The following is a 22,962-nucleotide window of genomic DNA, read 5'->3' on the forward strand; positions in this document are numbered from 1 at the left end:
ACTAAATCAAAAACTAAATTAACATTTTTTTTTTAAAAAAAGTCATACGGCTTGGCAATCCGTATGACCATACGGATCAGCAATCCGTATGGGTAATACAGATTTTCAATCCGTATGATTTTTTCACAAAAAATTTGCCTCTACCTTAGCATTTACAGACAACACAAAACCATCACAAACATCACCAACGACATGACGAATGAAGGAGCAGCAATGCACAAACAACATAATGCACAAACAATAGGAGCATACTTACCTCAAACGAGAACGAAAAAGACAACGAAGAAGAAGCAGGAACCACGATGAAGAAGAACAACACCCACGAAGAAGAAGAACTAGCAACAGAGGAAGAAGAAGCAAGGAACGCGAACAAGCAACACGAGCAGATGCAGAACAAGCAGCACAAATGGAGGGAGAAGAAGTAGCACGAACACGAAGAGGAAGAAGAAAGATAGCAGCGCAGAGGAAGAATAAGGATTGTGGCGCACAATGAGTCATACGGACGAGTCACTATTCCTTTTAGGCAAAAGGTGAAGGACATTTTAGCCCTTTCACCTTCATTGCTGGTGTCCCAGCAAAAACACTGGGTGCCCAAAGCAACGGCCTAATTTCTTACTAAGCCGTGAATGTGACCCTTAAATTGACCCAACCCAGATACTAGCAATAGGTTGAGAGCAACTATAGGGATTTTCTTCCTACACCCCAACATTTTTTCCAATACACCCAACTATATATAACTCATTCGGATTAACCATACGGATTATGGATTGACCTTATGGAAAAAGAAATAAAAAAGCGTAAAGTTACAATTTTTTAAAATATGTTGGACGTAAATAAAATTTATTAATTCTAGGAAGAATAACCCATAACTACAAACAAAGAAACAAATGGCCCACAAATAAGATGACCATCAAATTTTTACCCTAAAACCAAGAAGAATTGGAAGCAAAGGCTCAGATTCCTCTATCTATCCATCCATCATCACCTTCGTACAACATCGGCTCAGATTCCTCTAGAATTTTATTTCCTGCTCCTATTCTAAATTTGCTAATTAAAAAAATACTATTAACACTTATACTAATATTTATGTATCATTAAGTAAAATTCTATCTTGCCAACTTTACTACACAATCTAATTTCTTTATATACTATTGAAACTAATATAAAGAAAAACTAATATAAAATCTCTTACAAAATAAATTTTATAAATATATCAAAACATTATGTTGCTATTGTTTGGCATATTATTATTTTATACAAATTATATATTTTTTTATTAAAGACAATCATATTCAAATTAAATAAAATTATTGTCAATGACAAGAAAAAATTCTAAATATTAATATAATACAATTATACATTTAAGATTTATATTTAATACAATTAATTCATAAACATGTTAATATTATTATTACATGAATTTAATGCCATGTTTATCGCTAACACACATCTTGATCCAAAATCATGATACTACTTTTACATTACATTACTTGCAATGTTACTACTAATATCATCTTATATCTTATATTATTATATTATATTATATGAACTCGATAGGCTTCTGAGTCGGTTTGTTACTTTCTTTCCTATATTTTTTTTTTCCTTTCTTTTCAATAGAAAAAAAAAAAAAAGCAAAAGCTCTCAAACAACAATTTCTGCTGGGTCTTCTCTTCAGAGTCAGACTCTAAAAGCAAGCATCTATCTTATTGATGGAAGCGTGTTTTGGTTATTTTATTTCATTTCATGATTCATGATCATCATCATCATCTTCTCTCGACAAAATCAATAACTGTCCACTTCTACTTCTTTTCACGTTTTCAATCGTTCTTGTTCTTGTCTTTGTTCTTTGATCTTCATTCATTCTTTTTTCGATCACCTCATTCTTAAAGAGAAACCATCAATAACCACCCTTCAGTTTCCGCAACAATCAATATTTTGTTTTTGTTTTCAAAAGATTGAATTTTAACCTTCTTTGAAAAAAATATCCCATCACCACCGTTATGTTGCTAAGAAACCCTTCTTTATACACAAACCCAGAACCCTGCCAGCACCTTGCTGAGTACAAGCTCAAGCATGGCTTCGATGGCTACAAAGCCATCCAAAAGCTCCTTGTGATTTCTCCAATTGGGAAAGCCAGTGTCAAGAAACCCAACACAAAGGTACCCAGATGCGGTTTCTGTAATGGGTGTGAAGGGAGATTCTATCTATGCCTGATTTGTTCTTCATTTTCATGTTTGGATCACACCCTTTTGCACCCTCAATCAGAAACAGGTCATGCTGTCTTTGTGGACATTGAAAGGGCTGAACTTTTTTGTGGGGTGTGCCGTGATCAATTGTATGACCCTGATTTTGACCAAGTTGTGATGTCTAAGCACTCATTGGGGGTGGCAAGTGGTGTCACTGGGAATGAAAGCATTGGCCAGAGATTGATCAAGAGGAGGAGATTGGCTTCTGGTGTTGTTGGATTGGATTTGCAGAAATCTAAGTGTAGAGTTTCCACCAAAGATCTGAGGGAAAAATCGTGTTACCCTGTGGGGTTGAGGGGGTTGAACAATCTTGGTAGCACGTGCTTCATGAATTCGGTGTTGCAAGTGTTGCTAAATGCACCTCCTTTCAGGGACTATTTCCTGAGTGGTGGACACCGGTTGGAGGCTTGTCATCACAGAAGAACCGCGGATCTGATGTGTTGTTTGCTTTGTGATGTCAATGCTATTTTTTCGGCTGCGTATTCGGGGGATCGGAGTCCGTATAGTCCTGCTCAGTTTCTCTACAGGTCTGATACTGCTCTGTGTCATACTCATAATCTTGCATTCTAGATTTTGTGTAATGAAAAATAGTGGCTGGCATTTATCAGAGGGATCTAGTTATCTGCTTCAGTTTGCTTTTATGGTGCTTTTAAATGTTCCTGTTGAAAGAAATTGGTTCATTTGTGAATTACTTGATTTTGAGTTCTCTGATAGTTATTATGAGATATAGTTCATGGTGAATACTGAATAGTATCTTTGAGAATTTGGTCTTTGATCAAACCCAATGGCATCATGTGATCCATGTAGCGGACCTCACAAAGTGGGATTTTGTTGTTGTTGAGTTTTCTGATGGTCAAACCAGCTGGAGATGAATTTGTTTGAATAAGTTTTAGAAAAGAGGAAATTCATTGATTCCATGAGCTGGTCCATTGTTATGAAAATATGCGATTTGGTCTGACTGAAGTAACAAAAGTGGCATGTTCTCTAGTGAAGGTTTCTGTGACTAAAGCAAGCATGTTTTTTGAGCACATATGCTGTCTGTTGGCTTTAACTAGTTGGTTTTCATGATAAGTTTATAGTTGATAATCTGTTTGCATGAATATAGTTGCAAGTTAGCTGGAGCAATGCCAATTGAAACCAAAATCTTTTATGGCTTTGGATTTGGACCCATTGTGTTGCTTTGGTGCTCAAATTCTTGTTTCTTTTTGAATGGTGAAAATTTTTGTTTATGTTTCAAGCTGGTGGCAGCATTCAGCAAATTTAGCATGTTATGAGCAGCAGGATGCTCACGAGTTTTTCATTTCGATGTTAGATGCTATCCATGAGAAAGAGAGCAAAACAAGGAATGGAAGCAAAGGTAATTAAATGCTGAGATTTGGTGTTTCCCTACAACTTTGTTGTCCTATATGCACAATGCTACTTTGTGTTATAGTTGTAGCTTTTCCATAATGATCCACGTTATCTAAAATAATGGTAATAATTTTAAAAAATGCTGATTTAACTGGCCGGGAGGTTCAGTCTGTGAACACATGAACAACTTTGACACCAAATATTCATTCTGAATTTTTTGCTGTCTGGGAAACGTTGTGTGTATATATCTAGTTTTTCTCTTAGAAAATGTAGTGTTGTCACATTGCTCAGTTGTTATGTTTTACTCAAATGCATGATGTGTGTGGTATACAGGTAATGGAGACTGTCAATGCATTGCTCATAAGGTGTTCTATGGGTTATTGAGATCAGATGTTACCTGCATGGCCTGTGGATTCACCTCAACAACCTATGACCCTTGTGTGGACATTTCACTTAACTTGGATACCAATGTCTCTTCAACAGAAAAGGGTAAAAAACTTACCAAACAAAATGAGGATGGCAGTATGTCTACACTTTTTGGTTGTTTAGATTTATTCACAAGGCCAGAGAAGTTGGGGTCAGACCAGAAACTTTACTGCCGGAATTGTCGGGAAAGGCAGGACTCGTTGAAGCAAATGTCTATTAGAAAGCTTCCATTAGTACTTAGTTTGCATGTAAAACGATTTGAACACTCCTTTGTTAAAAAGTCTTCAAGAAAAATAGATCGCTACCTACACTTCCCATTTTCCTTAGATATGTCCCCATATCTGTCCTCCTCAATCCTCAGAGCCAGATATGGAAATAGAATTTTTAATTTTGGGGGTGATCAATCAGATATGTTTTCTGAGTTTGAGATTTTTGCAGTGGTGACACATTCGGGGACGCTCGAGTCTGGCCATTATGTTTCTTTCGTGCGTTTAAGGAATCAGTGGTACAGATGTGATGATGCTTGGATAACTGTGGTTGATGAGGCTACAGTCAGAGCCTCACAGTGTTACATGATTTTTTATGTGCAAAAGTTGCAGCACAATAAAGCAAATGAAGACCCGAGTCATGTGCCAAATTCCCCCGGAAGAGAGCTATTTCTTCCTATTGCTGGATTTTGCTAGCGAGGATGATTATAAAGTGAGTACATGACAATCAAAGAGTGGATTATAATGTGTGTTTTCTGTAGCATTGAAAACCAGCTCAATGCTCGGCGAGGGAATTTACTTTCTTCTGATTTTCCCTTAGGTTTGGAGAATCACACTTCACAGTTAACAAGATTGATTTGCAATATGCATCTTAAAGTTTCGGACTGCTAAAACCCGGATATGCGAATGAGAAGCCAGGTTGCTAATTTGATTCTAATTTTGAATATTTGCATTTGGTTATGTCATTGACAGCATTGAAACAAAGAACAACTCCTTCACAACTTTTCACAACATGCTTACTCAAATTCTTTACTTACAGGTAGTCGTGTACATAACTCTTTTCAACTGATGCTAACAAAAGTTGTTCGAAAACCATTATTACTCTTCTGTCTCCACCAAGTAAAGCATGGAGAAAAAGAAAGTTAAGGGCAAAAAGGTGATTATGTGGATGACTGTCTCTGATTCCTGTGTCTAACAAGGACATTGTAATAATACTCATAGTCCAATGTGCACATTGCATTTTGTCTGCCTTTTATTGTGAGAGTGCAGATTACTTAAATGGGTTTCTTCTTTGGTGCACAATAGACAAGGGTTTTGTTGAAGGCAAGTTTATTCTTTTAAAGTTGATTTGAGGAAATATTATCGCTCTAACTTTAAGTTATGTTTGCTGGTTGAGTGAAAAATGCTGCTATGTTATTAATAATATCTGATATTGAAGGCAAGAAAGTAGTTCATTGATAATCGGATGACATGATGTCACTATATTAGATGTATTGAAATTCAAACGTGCAAGATAATTTGGAATCAAAGGGTGAAAAATGGATTTCACTATTTCTGACTCTAGCATTTGGAATCAAAGAGTTTAATTTGTATATATTGTCAGTTTATTCAATAGGAAGTTTACTTTATAGTCTCATATAAAAAAAATATTTTATACTGGCGTATATAAATTAAAACACTTTATAATTCAAGATTTGGTGTTTAAAGAACATGCCATCTGCTTAGTAATATTAGTAGCTCAGTATCTCCTCTTGTCTGTATCAGAAAGGAAGATGTGGTTACATAAAGTAAATTATCTATACTTTTGTAATAGCTATTCTCTTGCAGTTCATTTTTTAAATTTACAAAAGATTAAAAACTTAAAACAGGGAGAAAATGACCATATAAGGACAGGTGTTATTATTACAATGAAAGGGTAAGCATTACAGAATAATAAAAAAAATATTTTAGCTCCTTCCAATGGGCCCTCCCTAAAACATAAAAAAGAGAAAAGATATAAAGGTTAAGAACACGCTTAAAGATGAAGAAATGGTGAGGTATCCAACTAAGAAAAAGTAGTGCTAGCCTTCCATAGACAGGTAAGGGCTATTTAGGATTGATACTTGACCAGGGGGGTTCAAAGAGTGATATCCTTTTTTTTCTTATGTATGATGATGATTTGATTTAATGGTGGCCCTCCAACTTTGGGGCCATTCATTATTCAGTGGTGTCCTTGATCATTATTACTTCCTCCTCTTATTTTATTCGATGGTAAAAAAAAGTACAACAAATTTAGAACATAGATGGATGGTTTTAGGATATGGACCAAAATAATAGAAGATGGTCTTTTTGAGGACATGAAAAAACCCGTGCTAAACAGATCTCAAGTTTTAAGCTATAAAATTAGCAACTACTATAGATATTATATAAGCAAGCCTACAGTAAGTTTACTGCTGAGTGCCTAAATCAAATGATGTGGAGTTTTCTATCCTAATAAGAGGAAATGGATTCGAGTTTTGGATATATAATTATCTTAAATACTTTAAAGAAGAACTTTGTATTTATAGTTTAACTCAAGCTAATCACAATTATTTAATAAAAATTTAAATAATTTATATTTTATTTGCATAAATTTAACTTGAAATTATGTAATTGAAAACTAAATTATTTAATTTTTGTTCAATTGAGTACAATGACGATAGTAAAATTTGAATGTGTGATAAATAACAACTCAATTCCTTGTTTATTTTTGTGTACAATTAAGACAATATAATTTGAATATAAAACTCGTGAATATTAATCTAATCCTTCACTATTAGACTGATTCTAGTAATTATTAATTCTCCAATTAAGACTACATGTTACTAATATGGTGTAACATGATTGATAGATAATCTTATTCATTAAGCATGTCGTCATGAGTTCAATGCTCAGGTTCACAAATAAGACTAATATTAATGTTGACTATACAATCATGTACAAATTATCAAAATTGGAGATTATTTAAAATCATATAACCACTTAAAAGAATTATGAGCTTATAATTTATTTTTGATCATTTTGATAGATTCTATCGTTGTTATTTTGCTCTTCTATCTCGCAATCGTAAATCTCTCGCTTGAAATTTCTCTTATTAAATAAAAATCCTAATGTATGGTACATTCTTGCTTTCACGGTTACACCTTTCAAGGATAGAGTTCGTGTTCAACCAATGAGTCATATTGGGTTATTGAATGGTGTTTGACTACTTGGTGAGTGGATTTAGTGGAAATTTAAGTCCTAGTGACTGAAGACTTTTTTTTTCCTTTTAGTGAAAGAAGGTAAAGGTATGTGAAAGAAAGAATTACTACAAAACAAAAGATTTTATCCACCCACCAAGTGTGATAGACTACGACCCTTGGTGTTTTAAAGTACTTCTATTTGTTTATTTTTTTATCACATAGATTAATACTTGAATCAGATATCTAGAATTATATGCTTAAAGGATCTTAGTTAATGTTTATATGAATCTTGACATTATCAACAACTTGTTGATTTTAGTTAACTGACTTCACTCCTTAAATAAGATTTTATATTTAAATTTTTGAATGAAAATAAAAGTAATTAAAAGAATAGATTTCTTACCAAAACTAATCAATCAAATCTTTTGATAAATATTTATCATTAGTAAAATTAATAAATATTTTATATTAATATTATGATGAGAAAAAAATATTAAGATTTTTTTATGAATGATGAATCTTGACAGTATGCTAGTTTATATATATTTTATTGAATATAAATTATCTTATTCAAATTGATTTTTGTAAAAGAAAGAACTTCGATGTTTTCTAGAAAGAATATTAAAAAAATAGCACAAAAACTAATTGAAAGTTAAGTGCCTAAATTAACATTTATTTCAGATAAGAATGACGTTTTCTAGAACATAGGATAAAACTTAATAATGTGTTAGAAAAAACAATTTGGATGGATTCTTTGTTTCTTCCAATTTTTTATTGCGTACGGCTTACCTAATATTATGAGCCGCGTTTTAGCTGGCAACGGCATTGCCCGAAAATAACTGATTGATAAAACTATGACATGAGACAGTCCTGTGGAAAAGTAATTAAAAAAAAGGGAACCAAGTTAAGTGAACTACCACCTAATAGTAATGACCTAATCAAGTCAAAGTTTTTTTCTTTTCCATTTGCAATTATCTTCAGCAAAAGGTTAAATATTATTTTTTGCTTTTATGTTTTAATATTTTTTTTACATTAAATTTTAAAAATCTCATTTTGATCTTTCATATTTTTTTTGAATGATTTGATTTTGGTCTTTTCTTTAATGAAACATTAAATATGTTAATAGAAAAGCATGACATGTCTATTAATGTTGATTGAGATGATGATGTGACATGTTAAATGATATCATTTTAGATGATTCTATTTTAGTCTTTTATGTTTTTAAATGATTTTATTTTGGTACTTTAAGTTTTTTAATTTGTTTCATTCTAGTTTTTCAAGTTTACAAAATGGTACATTTTAACAATTAGGGGTGGAAGTAGGTTAGGTTATTCGTCCGGAGCCTATGGCATGACTTGTTTAAGGTTTGACCTAACCGAGTTCATTTAGCAAAAATACTAAGTTCAATTTTTTTTAAAAGTCTATTTAGTTAAATAGGTCATCACATGTCTTAAGAGAAATCTATTAAGCCTGACAGATAGACCCATTTAACAATAATATTTTATAATAAAAATATTATTAATAATATAATATATAATATTATAATTATTTTATTTAAATTACAAAATTATTTTACTAGTTTAACGACTAGAATTTTAATTAATGTTTGAAATAAGTTAATTCGTACAAGCATAGGTGGGTTGCAGGAACATAGACTTTTTTCTTTTGGCAAGATTTAAAAAATTTTGGTAGCATTTCACATGTAATGTTTGTATGCAAATTTTGCTCATATATTGTGATTTAAACTTTTCTTTGTTGTTTTTAATGAAAAAAAATTGTTTTTATTCAAAAAAATATTTTTTTACACTTTTTAATATGAATAACAAGCTCAAAATTTGACTAAAAATATAAAATAGGTCATAAAAGACTTAGGTAGGGTTCGACCCAGTCCAACCCATCTCTACCCATAATAACAATTGTATATGATGTGAGAATTGGCCATTGCATGGACCACCTTGATAGGTGATCCATTATGGATCAAGATTCTTGCCTCTTAGATTAAATTTAGTATTGTAGATCATCCTACACAAAATCTTTCACCCCCTCCCAGAACTTGCCATTTGCCGCTGTCAAAATTTGCAACTAATTGCGGCGTTTTCCCCCGCCACCTCCACCTTCTTCTCTAGCGAGAAAAAGAGTGAGAGAACAACTTCTTCTCTGACGATAATAATATTTTTTCTGCTTCATCTCCCCTCCAACAACCTTGTCCTCCACACACCTTTATGCCACCACCCACCACAACCACAATTGTCTTTGTCACACACCAATCCTCCACTTCGCTCCCCCCTACTTCCCCAAATCTCAATTATGAGAATTAAAAAATCTACAAGCAAAAAATATAAAACACTACATTATATCGATTCATTCAACTCTTTATCATCTTCCTCATTCCAAAATCAAAATTGAATTTATAGTCCACACAAATCAATTTCAATTGCCAGACTAGGGGAAAGTATCAATCAAGAGCACGATGAAATCATCGAGTAGGTGACTGAGCTTCTTCTCCTCCTTTTCCCTGATCTCCTTGAGTCAAGATTATTGTGGTCGTTACAAATTTAACGAGAATTGTATCTTGTGATAAATTAGTTACGAATTACTTGCTGATATTTTTATAGTTAATTGTAATTGATAATATTACTCATATTTTGATGGTAAGGATTAAAAGGAAATTAAAATATAAAGTATAGGGACTAAAAATACCACTTTCAAACTATAGGGACTAAAAGAAAATTAAAATATAAATTCAAAGGACTAAAAAATTCACTTTCAAACTACATGGATTAAAAGAGAATTAAAATGTAAACTATAAGAACTAAAAAGATAAGAATTCTAAAACTATAAGAATCAAATGAGTAATTATACCCTTTAGGTTAAATTACTGATTTGGTCACAAACTTTAATATAAAAAAAGAAACATAAAATTTATTAATTATAATAACATATTTAACAAACTAGTGATGTGGAGATAAAATTCTTAGAAATAGATTAATCACATCTTAGTCATCATAAATCCCTACCACTCTAAACATATGGAAAACATCACCAAAAACACCAACAATTCTAGTCAATTTGACTAGTACTCCCTCCGTTTCAAAATACATGTCCATTTTGGAGAAATTTTTTGTTTCAAAATACATGTCCATTTGATAGTTTAAGGATGCATTTTGACTATTTTGCCCTTGCCTACTAATTAATTGGATTCTAGTTTTTTGTCCACAATAATTAATTCCCATTTGTCTCTTTGATAACCGAACTATGCCAATTGAGCTTTTCAATACCGAAGCAAAAATAATGTCATTTAGTAGTATTGGTATTGCCAGTATGTATTGGTATTGTAATTTGATTAACTTTAATTAATTTTGGTATTGTGAGTAATTATGAGGTGGGATAAATAAATATAAAATGAAGAAAATAAAGGACAAGGGTAAAATAGGAACTTTTGTGTCAAATTAGCCTGTCCTTGGTTACCGCAATTTCTCAAAAATGGACATGTATTTTGAAACGGAGGGAGTATTTCTTTGCCATCAATGCAGCCAAAAATGGAGAGCAGTTTTGGAATTCGAGGGTCCTGAAATATTAATACTTTAAAATTTAAAATATATTTTGAAAAAAGTATGCTTTTGAATATTCAAATAAATGACTTCAAGGATAATAAGTAATAAATATTATTATCGTCATTTCATCCATTATTGACTAAATTCCAACAACTTTCCCAAATAGTTCTTCCATATTAACATCAGTAAAGGAAAACACAAGAGGTTTTTTTTTTTTTTTTGCTGAATAACACAAGAGGTATTGTCATCACCTAACCTCACACTTAGGTCATACCATAAAAAATAAAAAATAATGAATTAACAGATTAGAACTAAATATCTATAAATATACCTTCATATTTTAACTTATAATATTATTAATTAGAATGATAATAAATGCATTATTAATATTAATTTTAATATAATTATACATTACTTTAAATATTAACTATTTTATGATTATATTATTAACATATTATATTAAAATAAATATTAATATTATGATAAATAAAGAAGATAGAACCATACAGACTACAAAATCTAATATTAGGTTAAGAAACTATACTACGTGACTCATATTTAATGTTATTTTTTACATTTAATAATTAATAATTAAAATAATGAAGGTGCCAAATTATCTCTATGATGATAGCTAAGAGGCATTACTTTGGAATTTGTATTTATTCTTTTACAAAAAAATGAAATTAAATAATCTATTAAAGTCATACCAGAGAATGAGAGATTTTATCACATGTTTCACAATACCAGTGATCAAACTAAATGTTAACATGGTTCATACATCTACTTTTATAAATCCACCAATTTTCTTTCTATTCCACAGACACAACTTTTTAGCCCCGACAAGAAGGAAACCATGTTATAAATGTAGTATAGAAAAAATGTCAACCACTAAATAATAATATAATACTTTGCATTATAAATTCTTAAATATTTATCTACATCTAAAAAATGATATGATGAGCAATCACATCGACGTTTGGTAATTGATGCAGCTTGATCTTATTGTTAAAAACAAAAACAAAAATCATCTTTTAATGACACATTTTCCTTAGGACCTTCCAATATCTGAAGCTTCATGTTCTTGTGAAATCTTTTGGTTATCATGCTACGAAAAATGGAAATAATAATAAACAACATATTCAATAACAATTAGAATATTAATAACAAAATTTTACTAAAGAATTGAAACTTTGTGAAAGTAATTAAAATAAGACCAAATCTTTGCTCCTAATATCTTTTTGTCAACTCTCTGACTTCCTCAATATCAGGATTAAATGATACTTTGGTAGCATTCATGTAACTCTCCAAGGGATCACCTTATAAAAAAATGCTTATCATAAGATTGATTACATGTACTTAATGGTTGAAAAAAAAAAACTAAGTTCACCAACAAAAAGATTCATATTGGAAAACACAATCCTATAGTATTAACTACTCACTAAATATTGTTAAGTGTCAAAATTACGCACTTGTAAGGTATTTTTAAGGCATTTTTCTTGCTCTTTCCTTGATTTAGGGATTGTTTTGACACAAAATGCTTTGTTTTCACTCTTTTTAGGAAGTCTAGTATAGTATTTTCATTTCTTGGCTACTTTGAGTAATTTACCCCCCCCCCCCCCCCCCCTTTTTGTAGAAAAATGGTCTAAAATGAAAGAACATATCTTAGAGAATAAGTTTGGAGTATTGGAGCTCCAAAAGAATCAACTTGGACAACAATAATTCTCGAAGAATAAAAAATGCTATTTGACCAAGCCAAAATTTATGATGAGTGGGTCTGCACTCAAAATTGAAATGTTATCTTTTTGTATTTTTAGGTCTGGTCCGCAAATATAATTAGATTCCCCTCAATTTTTCTATTATTGTAACAATTTGCAACTTTTGTATGACCTTTACTCAACATTTAGGATTGTCCCTAAGAGCATTTCGGGTTGACAACTTAAACATCACAACACGAGTTAAACGACCAACACTCAACTTAAGGAACCCAATGTAGGGTACTTCAACTTTTATCAGTTCTCTTGACTCAAAGCTTTGGGGGCATGTGTACTACTCAGTCTTGACAATGTCCCTCAAGAAGGCACTCGACCAATTAACGATCGGGACCAATCAAATGTCACTTGGTTCAAGGGACCCATAATCGAATACCACCCAACCTTGCGATAGGTGATAGAAGTAAATGTGACCCTTGAGTAGACAATTGAAAGAAAAGGTGCTATTATTTCATTAATCAAAATAGGGATGTCATATTCGATGGGCCGAAAGGATGTGACTCTCGAGTATCCTAAAAATATCTCGACAAGAAAAGACATAATCATTACGCTTTCCTCAAAACATATGGCAACATTTAATGGGTTTGAACAAAGTAACAATTGACAATATGTCTCTTCGAATATTCAACCAAACGGATTCGATAGAAGACAACTACCCTGTCCATTTTCCTTTAAGATTAAGGTAATATTTGGCTAAAGAGGAAATCAAATCCCTCTCAAACTTGACTATTGTTAGACTAATATGAGTACTGCTTGAATTCAACTGATTGATAATGATGTCAGAGTAGAGGACTTAGAAGATTTTTACAAAGCTCCAACAATCAGCTTTAGAGCTTGGGGGCATGTGTGTTACTCTTAGACTCAACAAGCCTTCGTACTCAATGGTCGCCCAAGTAGCCTATACAAAATATAGAGAATTTGAACGATATAATTAAGGTAGGAAGAAAACTCTATCTTCTACCAAAAAGATAGAGATATCCCATAAAATCGGATATTATCTATTATTAGAAGAAATATAAGATAAAATCATATATTTTCATATTCACATTATCTATCAGAAAGATAAAGATGTCCCCTAAAATAAGATATTATCTATTATTAGAGGAAAGATAAAATAAAATCATATATTTTCCTATTTACATTATCTTACGAGAAAAATTGAGCTATTATCATCCAATTTCACCTTATAAAAGGGATTATCAATGTTCAAGTATATCAACTCTAGTCCAACCTTCTTTAAGATATTTGCTCTTACCTATGTGTTGTTAACTTGAACATCAAAGTGTCAGATATATTTCACCACCGTTCATGAAAAAGCACATGAAAGACCACCACCATGAGAGAATTTTATCAACATGCACATTGCACATATGACACCACAACATAATAATATAATACTATATATAAACAGTAAAACCAAACAAGACAAAGAAAGAAGAATGTGAAAAGGTAAAGAATGGGAGGTAGAGGAATTGAAGAAGAGTAGAATCATCAAAGAAACACAATCAAGTAGAACAAGGATAAGATATCATGTCTCCACAAGGATAAGGTATCATGTCTCGAACAAAATACAATAAAAGATAAAATCATTTTTTTCTTTATATGAAGTGGGGTTACAAAAATATTTAAAAATATAAATACTTTTAAAATTTTGAAGGTGACTATTGCCCCAATAATAGATTAGCCATTTTTCTGCCCCATTTGCAATGGTGTGTGTTTAAGTAATATAAAATTATATAATTTTTAATAAAATAAAATTGATTGCAAATACTTTGCAACTTATAAAAGAGTGATTATATTTGAATACTCATAAATTATAAGCATTTTTCAACATTTCTTAATATGAATTTTTATTCTATAATTCTCTTCTATAATATATACATAGTAAAATAATTTAAAAAAGGAAATTTGACAAATGATTTTCTCACAAACTTTGTTAATTAATTCCTGAAATTTACTGTTAATGTATTTATTAATACGTTTGTATATTTCTGGCAAAAGTGCCACATAGCAATAATAGCAATTAGAGGAATTTACGATTAATGTATTTATTAATACGTTTGTGTATTTGCTGTATTTTTTTTATTGAAATACTTTTAAATAGGATTTAAGTATAGTACTAATTATTTTAAATAATTTTAATAACAATTTTTAAATAAGGGTCAATATAGAAAAAAATATTAGAATTTAAAATTTATAAAACACCAATAATTCTAAAATAAAAAACCTTCCATAAAAAAAATCTAAATCATCGATATTTTTGTGAAATAAATTGATATATTGAAAAAATTCTATAAACGCATTTTACTGCAATCATAAAATTTAAAATGTGAAACATATCAATTTAAAATATGAAACATATCAATTATAAAAACATGAAATTAGAGCAATTATAGCAATTAGAGAAAAAAAATATTTTGGATAAATTGTAGAACATATAATTATGATTCATCAGTCAAATTGTATGTAAATTATAGAAACTGGAGGAATTTACGGTTAATGGATTTATTAATACGTTTGTATATTTAATGTATTTTTTTTATTGAAATACTTTTTAAATTGGCTTTAAGTATTTATTTTTTTTCTGAATTGCTTGGGCAATAAGCCCCAACACATAATTATATATTACTCACAATAGAAGGGTCAACATTTGTATTCATTCTCATGGAAGTTACAACAAAATTAAGTAAGTTATCATATATAGAAACATACATCTCTATCAATGGTTAAATCATTTTTGGCAAAATAATTTGTCATATTATTTGTCTGGTGGTGTAGTACATGAACAATGAAATAGAAAGTAAATCTTTCCTTGGTCTTCACAATCTTAGAGACAAGATCTATAAATTGACCTTTATGATATCTGGGATCCTCCACAAGCTTGATAACTTTGGCATAATTAGTCTCAACAATAATTGCTCTATAACCTGATTCATAAGCCATATTCATACCAAATAGAACGTCTCAAAGCTCAACCTCCAAAATAGTATAATGTCCAAGTCTCGTTGAAAATGCTTTCAGAAAATCACCTTTATCATTTCGAAGCACAACACCACAAGCGACAAGAGCCAATGAGGCAAGGTAAGAGTCATCACAATTAATTTTCGTAGTATCTTGCAGAGACTTCTTCAACCTTCCAAAAGCATTGTGGCTTCCTTTATCATAATTTGGTGCTAATATCATATGAGTGAGCTTGCTTCTACTTATATCACGTACACCACTCCATACCCAAAGTATTTGTCCACTTATTACTGAAGATGAACTCCATTAGGTCTGGACGATCATATGTCTCATCCAACCTAGATTTTGATGTATAACATAAGTATAAATTATTGACATTCTAATAAGTTTTTGACAAGTGAACAAGATTATTATGTTAAAGGAATATCATCCACATCTATAGAAAGTATGCTCTGTTTTAACCTAGTGTCCAATATGCTATATTCAGTAAGTGTCCACTCTTATGCATAACAATATAACACGTTGTCATAAGGTAAACTCGTGCGTCCAATCTTAAAGACTGTATCACAAAAAAAGGAAGTGCTCATGTATTATTTTATTCACATTCTATTTGCCTCTCTTACATTTGAATAGCTAATGTTTGAATTTAAGAAAAAGACAATATAGAAGAGAATAAAAGACTTTTGTGGAATATTCTTTTGGAGGTTGCTTCAGAGCAGACAAAAAGTATATGACACTGTTTGTACTTCATATAAATCCTTGACATTTAGAACTTGACACGTCAACCAATTCCTCTATGTGAGACAACAGTCCTATCAAGATTACAACACAAATCCCGCAATGGATATCTCTTTGAAGTCTATAAAAGGATGTCTCCCTCAATGAAGCAATGAACAAAAAACGAAAAAAGAAAGAAAGAACAAGAGCGTGAGAAATATTTGAAGGGAAACTCTATCATTCACACAACAAGTTTTACATTATTATTATCCTTTGCAAAGCAAAGTAATTCATATATATGCTTAATTGTATATTCACTCTTTGAGTGTTAAGAATACTTATATTCAATCAAACTTTCGTTTGTGAAAGTCAGAAGTGACTTAGTGTTAAAAAATACTTGGGTTCTTAGATTTAGGGGGAGTCTAAGAAAATACCAGAAGTAGTGTTAAGAAGTAAAGTCAAGAGTGACGAGTTAGAATACTTGTTTGTAATCAGTTATTGATTAGTGGAATCCTTTATTAGTGAGTAAATAGTAAAAGAGAACTAGACGTAGCTTAGGTTGAGCGAACCGGTATAAACCAAGTTGTTCTACTTCTCTCCATATTACTTTATTAAGTATTCTAATTACCTTTCTCTAACATTACTTTACACCAAGTGCTTATTTGAAAAACTATTTTAAGAAACTCTTAGTTGTCATTGGATGACCACTTTATTCTTTTTCTGTAATCTATTTGCTATCAGTGGATGACTAGTGTTTGTCTCTGTTTTATCCATATTATCTCTATTATAGCGAATTTTTTTTATCTTTGATAAACACACTAGTAGTATTCAAACTCCCTCCTTTTTAATGTGTTTCTTGCAGTTTCAAATTCATTCCTTCTCGACCAAATACAATCAACAATAGTTTCAAACATAGTGTTCTACTTCACCTCTCCCTTTGTTCTCATGCTGCAAACATTCATGGTAAGCCAACTAGGCATATCACAGTTAAAGAACACAGATCCAACATTCATACGAAATTCTCACCATATTGGTTGCACCCATTTACAGTATCTAAGTGCGTGCATCACATCTTCTACCTTATCTTTTCACAGCGGGCAAATGGCATCATTTGTCATATGCTGCCAAAATCTCAACTCATTTGTGGGCAACACTCCAAGACCAATTTTCCATAAATGAAATCTAATCCTTTTTTGGCCATCCCAACGCGAAATGTTTTTAAACAACTTAGATTCTTGAAGAGTATGAGCATTAGACAATTTGATATAAGCATCTTTAACTAAAAAACAACCATCAACAACATTATTCCACTCCAAATAATTTGTTTTACTAGCCATGCAAGGTGGCTTCAACATCTTTATACTTTCAACAACATTCACTGGTCAATCAACAACAATTCGCTTCAAATCCCAATCTTCTTTAGCAATGACATAAAAACATATTGGAATGTTCTTCCCATGATTGATTTGTCCACTCTAATATTGATCTAGCTTATCATGATTTGAGACCCAATTATCTTTCCAAAACCGCACTATTCTACCATTGCTCACTCTCCAGGTCAAATTTAGCAATAACTTATCTCAACACTTCACGACCCCCTTCCACAAATTAGTTATGGGTGGATGCTTATCAATAACAAGTAGTACATCATTACCACATTTGTACTTTGCACGTACAACTTGTACCCAAAAATCATTAGGTCCCGTACATAATTTCCACCCCACCTTCATTAAAAAAGCTTGGTTCATAAGACTAGCTTTCCTCAAACCAACGCTACCATTTCTTTTTGGAATACATAGAGAATCCCAATTTCTCTAGTGAATTTTGCTAGAGGTACTTGTGTGGCCCTGAACAAAATCATGAATTTTTTTTGTCAATTTCTTCACACACTGAAGACGGTAGTAAAGTAGTTTGCATTACATAGGTAGGCATGACTTGAATAATACATTTTGTTAAAGTTACTCTACCTACTATGGATAAATTAGACGTTTTCCAATTGCTCAACCTTTGATTTACTTTGTCAATAATAAATTGATAGTTTAGATTGGACACTCTATCATAGTGGAGAGGGGCACCAAGATACTTCCGAAGGTTCGTTGTCCTCTGAAAGCCAAGCTTGTGCATGATATTATCTCTAATATTCTAGTGATCATTATTAGAGAAGAAAAATCTGGTGTTGTCAACATTCACTTTTAGGCCTGAATTGATACAAAGAATGTTTAGTATTTTCTTCATAGTATCAACTTGCTCCAAGTTTGCTTATGCAAGAAGTAGAATATCATAGGCAGAGGCAAGGTAATAAATTTTTGGACCACCTTTAGATAATTGAATAGGCTTCCATATTTTCTGCTCCACTGCATGATTAATCAGGTGAAATAATCTCTCAATATAAAGAACAAATGGATATGGGGAGATAGGATCCCCTGTTGGACTCCTCTAAAAGGAAGGAATTTTTCAAGAGTTTTTCCATTCCACAACACCTAGAAGGAAAGGGATGAAATTCACCATCTAATCAAAGTGACAAAACTTTCAGGAAATTCAATATCTCTCAATGTAGCCACCACAAACTTCTATTTCAACCTATCATATGTCTTTTCCTGATCCACTTTGATTGCCATCCATTCTTGTTGGCCTTTCTTATTTTCATAGAGTGAATAACTTCTTGTGCAATTATAATATTATCCCCACTATTTCTATTAGGAATAAAACTACATTGTTAGGGATTATTAACTCTTTCATAACATTTCTCAGTCTAGCAGACAATATCTTAGTCACTGTCTTGTAGGAGACATCGCATAGACTTATTAGCCTAAAATGCTTCATATTAACTACTGGCTCAATCTTTGGAATAAGTGAAATAAGTGTTTCATTAATCTCTACAATCTTAGAGGGGTCATTTAAAATACCCTTGATAAGATTACAAAAAGAGATCCCCACTACATCACACTGACTTTTGTAAAAGACAACCTACAAACCATTCACCCCAAGTGCTTTGTAGTTCCCCATTGAAAAAGTGTCCTTCTTATCTCTTAATTAGTCACCTCTTCCTTAAAACACTTCATTTTAATCTTTGGAATCTTTGGGAAGGCTCCTCTAACACTATAAGGAACATAATCTATGTTATTAGTAAAAGATTAGAGAGGTAGTTAGTAACTAACCTTTCTAGAGCTTCCTCTTCACCAAACCAATTACTATTGAGATCCTGAATGGCTTCATAAGTATTTCTTCTCCTTCTCACAACAGTCATACAATGGAAATAATGAGTGCTTAGATCACCAAAGGATAGCCGTTTAGAACAAGATCTATGGAACAACAAAACCTCCTCTTGTCTCAACACTTCTTGGTATTCCTCCTATGTTTCTTTTTGTCTTTTTTCCAAGCATGAATCATCCCTATTACGCATCTGAAAAGAAATTTTATCCCATTTCCTTAGAAGCTTCCTTTTTACAGTTAAATATGTTACCAAAGACATCTCTATTCCATTTTCACCAAGCTTCCTGAAGAGCTAGAATTCGCTCCCTCCAAGTTTCTGATCCATAATGCTTAGACTCTCCTTTGGGGCTTCCTCTAGAACACCATTATCCTTCACTCCGTCCATAAGAACTACATCATCCATGTTTCCTCCTATAGGTTTTAGGAGTTTATTAGCATAAGACACATCATTTTCACTTCCTTTCTCCTTTTGGTCATTTTTTATTTTCTTCGTACTTCGCATTAATAGATCCTCTTCCTCCATAGTTATACCTTCATCTCCTTTCTCTAAAACCTAGCAAAGCTCACCATCTTTGATTAGAAACGCTAAACTAAGTTTAATACTTTAGTTTCCTTTCTCTCCGAAGTCGGAAGACAAATTGGCTTTAAGTATAATACTAATTATTTTATATAATTTTAATAACAGTTGTTAAATAAGGGTCAATATAGAAAAAAATATTAGAATTTAAAATTTATAAAACACCAATAATTCTAAAATAAAAAAACCTTCCATAAAAAATTCTAAATCATCAATATTTTTGTGAACGAATTTATTTTAGACTCACTTTTAATACATTACATGTTTTTTTTTTCTTTCCAGACTACCAAAATTCACGCTTCAATTAGAAGAAAGTATATATACAAATTTGAAAAGGAATTATTTGAAGGTGATGTTTATCTAATGTCAAAGTTTTCTGTCGTTGCAAATATGGGCGAATATCGGTCAACACGTCACTTCTTTAAGTTGAATTTTCAACTTGGTACAAAAGCTACAAAAGGTGTTAGTGGATTAGTTCCAGACAGTGTCTTTACCTTCATTCACCTTGCTGATTTTTTGGGTAAAATTTTTCAGACGGACTATTTGATTGGTCAGTATTTTTTTCTCCACTATCATTAATTTTTTTTATATCAAAAATGCATTTTAAATTTATTGATACTAATGAAATATAATTATATGTTTACAAATATCATCGGAATCCTCACTGCTGTTGGTGAAGGCCATGAGTACGAGAAAATTGGTGATTGGTAAAATATGCCTACCCTAACCTATTACAAAACATCAACATGACACATTATTTTTAAGAGTCAGGAATATTGGCACCAACTCTAGAATCCGATGAACAAGTTAATGATTATGTGATCTTAATGATTATGGAGGATAAAAGGGAATATCATAGCTCTGACTCTGTTTGTGAATCTAACGAAGACAACAAAATATAAAATCAATGATTCACCGTTAAAATCCTAAATAAAATTAAATGTTCTGAAATTCAAAATCACAAGTTGAAGTTAAAGATTGGAGTCCCCATCATTCTTATGAGGAACATTGATCAATTAGGTGGCTTATGCAATGAAACTAGATTATTAGATAATGAGATCGAAAAAAGAAATATTGTATCTGCAACTATTTTGACTGACATTAATATTAGAAATAAAATATTGGTTCCTAGAATGAATTTGGTGCCTACCGACCTCAACTTATCTTTTAAATCTCAGTAAGAGATAATTTTCATTGGTTTTATGTTTTGCAATGACGATTAATAAAAGTCAGGAATAATCTCTATCTCATGTGGGTATCTATCTTCCAAGGTTGATTTCACCCAGGGGCAGTTGTATGTTACAGTTTCTAGAGTAACAATCAAGAAAGGATCTTAAGATTTTGATATTACATGATGAACATAAAGTATGCATATTAACAAAGAATGTGATTTACGGAAAAGTATTTGACAATGTATAAATAAAAATGTCCTTAAGTTTTGCCTCACTAAAACAATAAGGTGTTTTTGTTTTATTCTCATTTGTATTTGTCTATATTCATCCTTTATACTATTTAAATCTATGTTCAAATCATTTTGATTTATAAATTCGTAAAATATATATTTTAAACTATAAAAATTTATAGATATGTCAAATTTATAATGGTATAATAGGCATGAATTTTAGTTTATTATAAGATCTGTATTAAAATTGTATTTTAAGATATCATATGACATATTCAACAATAATGGTTTGATATATTAAATAAAATTTTAATAAGAAAAAGTTTAAAATTTAGATAATTTCTAATACAAAGTTTAATAAAAATAAAGTTATAGATATGCAATATTTTATAAAATATTCCAAAAACAATGTTAGTCCATGGGTTGGCACGGACCATTTATTCTAATTTCCTATCAATCATATCATTTATTTATTTCTTGTTTCTTCCTACTAGGAATAACAATGAGTAGGATTAGGTACGGATATGGGTTACTTCCTGGTTGAGAAAATCCGTATTATTACCTGCCCATTACTTGTTAGGTTCATTTGAAAAATACTGTAAATTTTTTTATACCGAAGATATCTATGGATATCCATGGATACTTCAAATTTTAATAAATAAATAAATATTTTTAAAATATGATTTTTAACATCTAGTGAATTTAAAATCAAGAGTAAAAAAGAAGCATTAATATAACAAAATTAAACATGAAATAAGTATCTCTTAAGCATAAATAAATATAAATCCAGTATAAATAAAATAACAATATTTTAAAGCATAAGTTTAAAGAAAAACACAAGTCCCAATAAATTAAAAATACATAATATATATTTATATATGAATAAGGGTGAACGTGAGATTGGAACAAAATTAAAATTAAATTTAAGAATTATGATTTTTTCCTTTTATATATATATATATATATATATATATATATATATATATATTATCATTTATCTATAACAAATTTTATTCATGAGCATCCGTGAGTATAAATTTTTTTACCATCCCTATTTCATGTCTCCCTCAACTCAAGGTATATACATCCAAAGGATGTCCAAGAATCACTTTTTTTTTATATAGTTTTACTAATTTTACTGTATCATTAAAATAAAAATAATTTCCTCAATCAATTCTAAATATATTATTTTTAGCACATATTTTTCTTTCATTTTTATTGTTTTAAATGATTTCCTAACGTAATATCTTTCAAAATCAATTATATAAAATCTAAATAAAAACATAACCTTGTGTCTTTTACTTTCCCACTCCGCAAACTTTTGGAATGGACCAATAGATGGATCTGGCTTTGGTCCTTTCAGCTTTTTGGACACAGTGAGTTGAGTTTAGTCAACTGCCACCAATCCAAAGCGTCACGAAATTGGTAACAAGATCTTACCCATGTGGGGGCCCACTTCCATTGTCTTCACCAATGGCATAGCTCCACGAACACAAAATTAACAAAAACTTTTTGCCTTTAATTTTTTATCCTTAAATTAATAATAACTATCAAACATAA

The 22,962-nt window shown here is 31.0% G+C and overlaps 1 protein-coding gene across 3 annotated transcripts; it reads left to right on the forward strand.

Annotated features, from left to right (window-relative positions):
* The first annotated feature begins 1,555 nt into the window (after positions 1-1,555).
* Positions 1,556-5,451, forward strand: LOC100789632 (ubiquitin C-terminal hydrolase 22). Of its 3 annotated transcripts, XM_041011445.1 has the most exons (6): positions 1,575-2,773; positions 3,485-3,603; positions 3,930-4,085; positions 4,461-4,721; positions 4,830-4,927; positions 5,049-5,451. In XM_041011445.1, exons 1-4 carry the CDS (start codon positions 2,001-2,003, stop codon positions 4,703-4,705), a joined length of 1,293 nt encoding a protein of 430 aa, XP_040867379.1. In that variant the 5' UTR covers positions 1,575-2,000; the 3' UTR covers positions 4,706-4,721; positions 4,830-4,927; positions 5,049-5,451. The 3 variants fall into 3 exon arrangements, with proteins under 3 accessions (XP_003550210.1, XP_040867379.1, XP_006601183.1); XM_003550162.5 differs by having other exon boundaries at positions 1,556-2,773; positions 3,930-4,721; XM_006601120.4 differs by having other exon boundaries at positions 1,577-2,773; positions 3,930-4,927.
* The last annotated feature ends 17,511 nt before the right edge of the window (positions 5,452-22,962 follow it).

The sequence above is a fragment of the Glycine max genome, chromosome 17, assembly GCF_000004515.6.
Source record: "Glycine max cultivar Williams 82 chromosome 17, Glycine_max_v4.0, whole genome shotgun sequence".
NCBI lineage: Eukaryota > Viridiplantae > Streptophyta > Magnoliopsida > Fabales > Fabaceae > Glycine > Glycine max.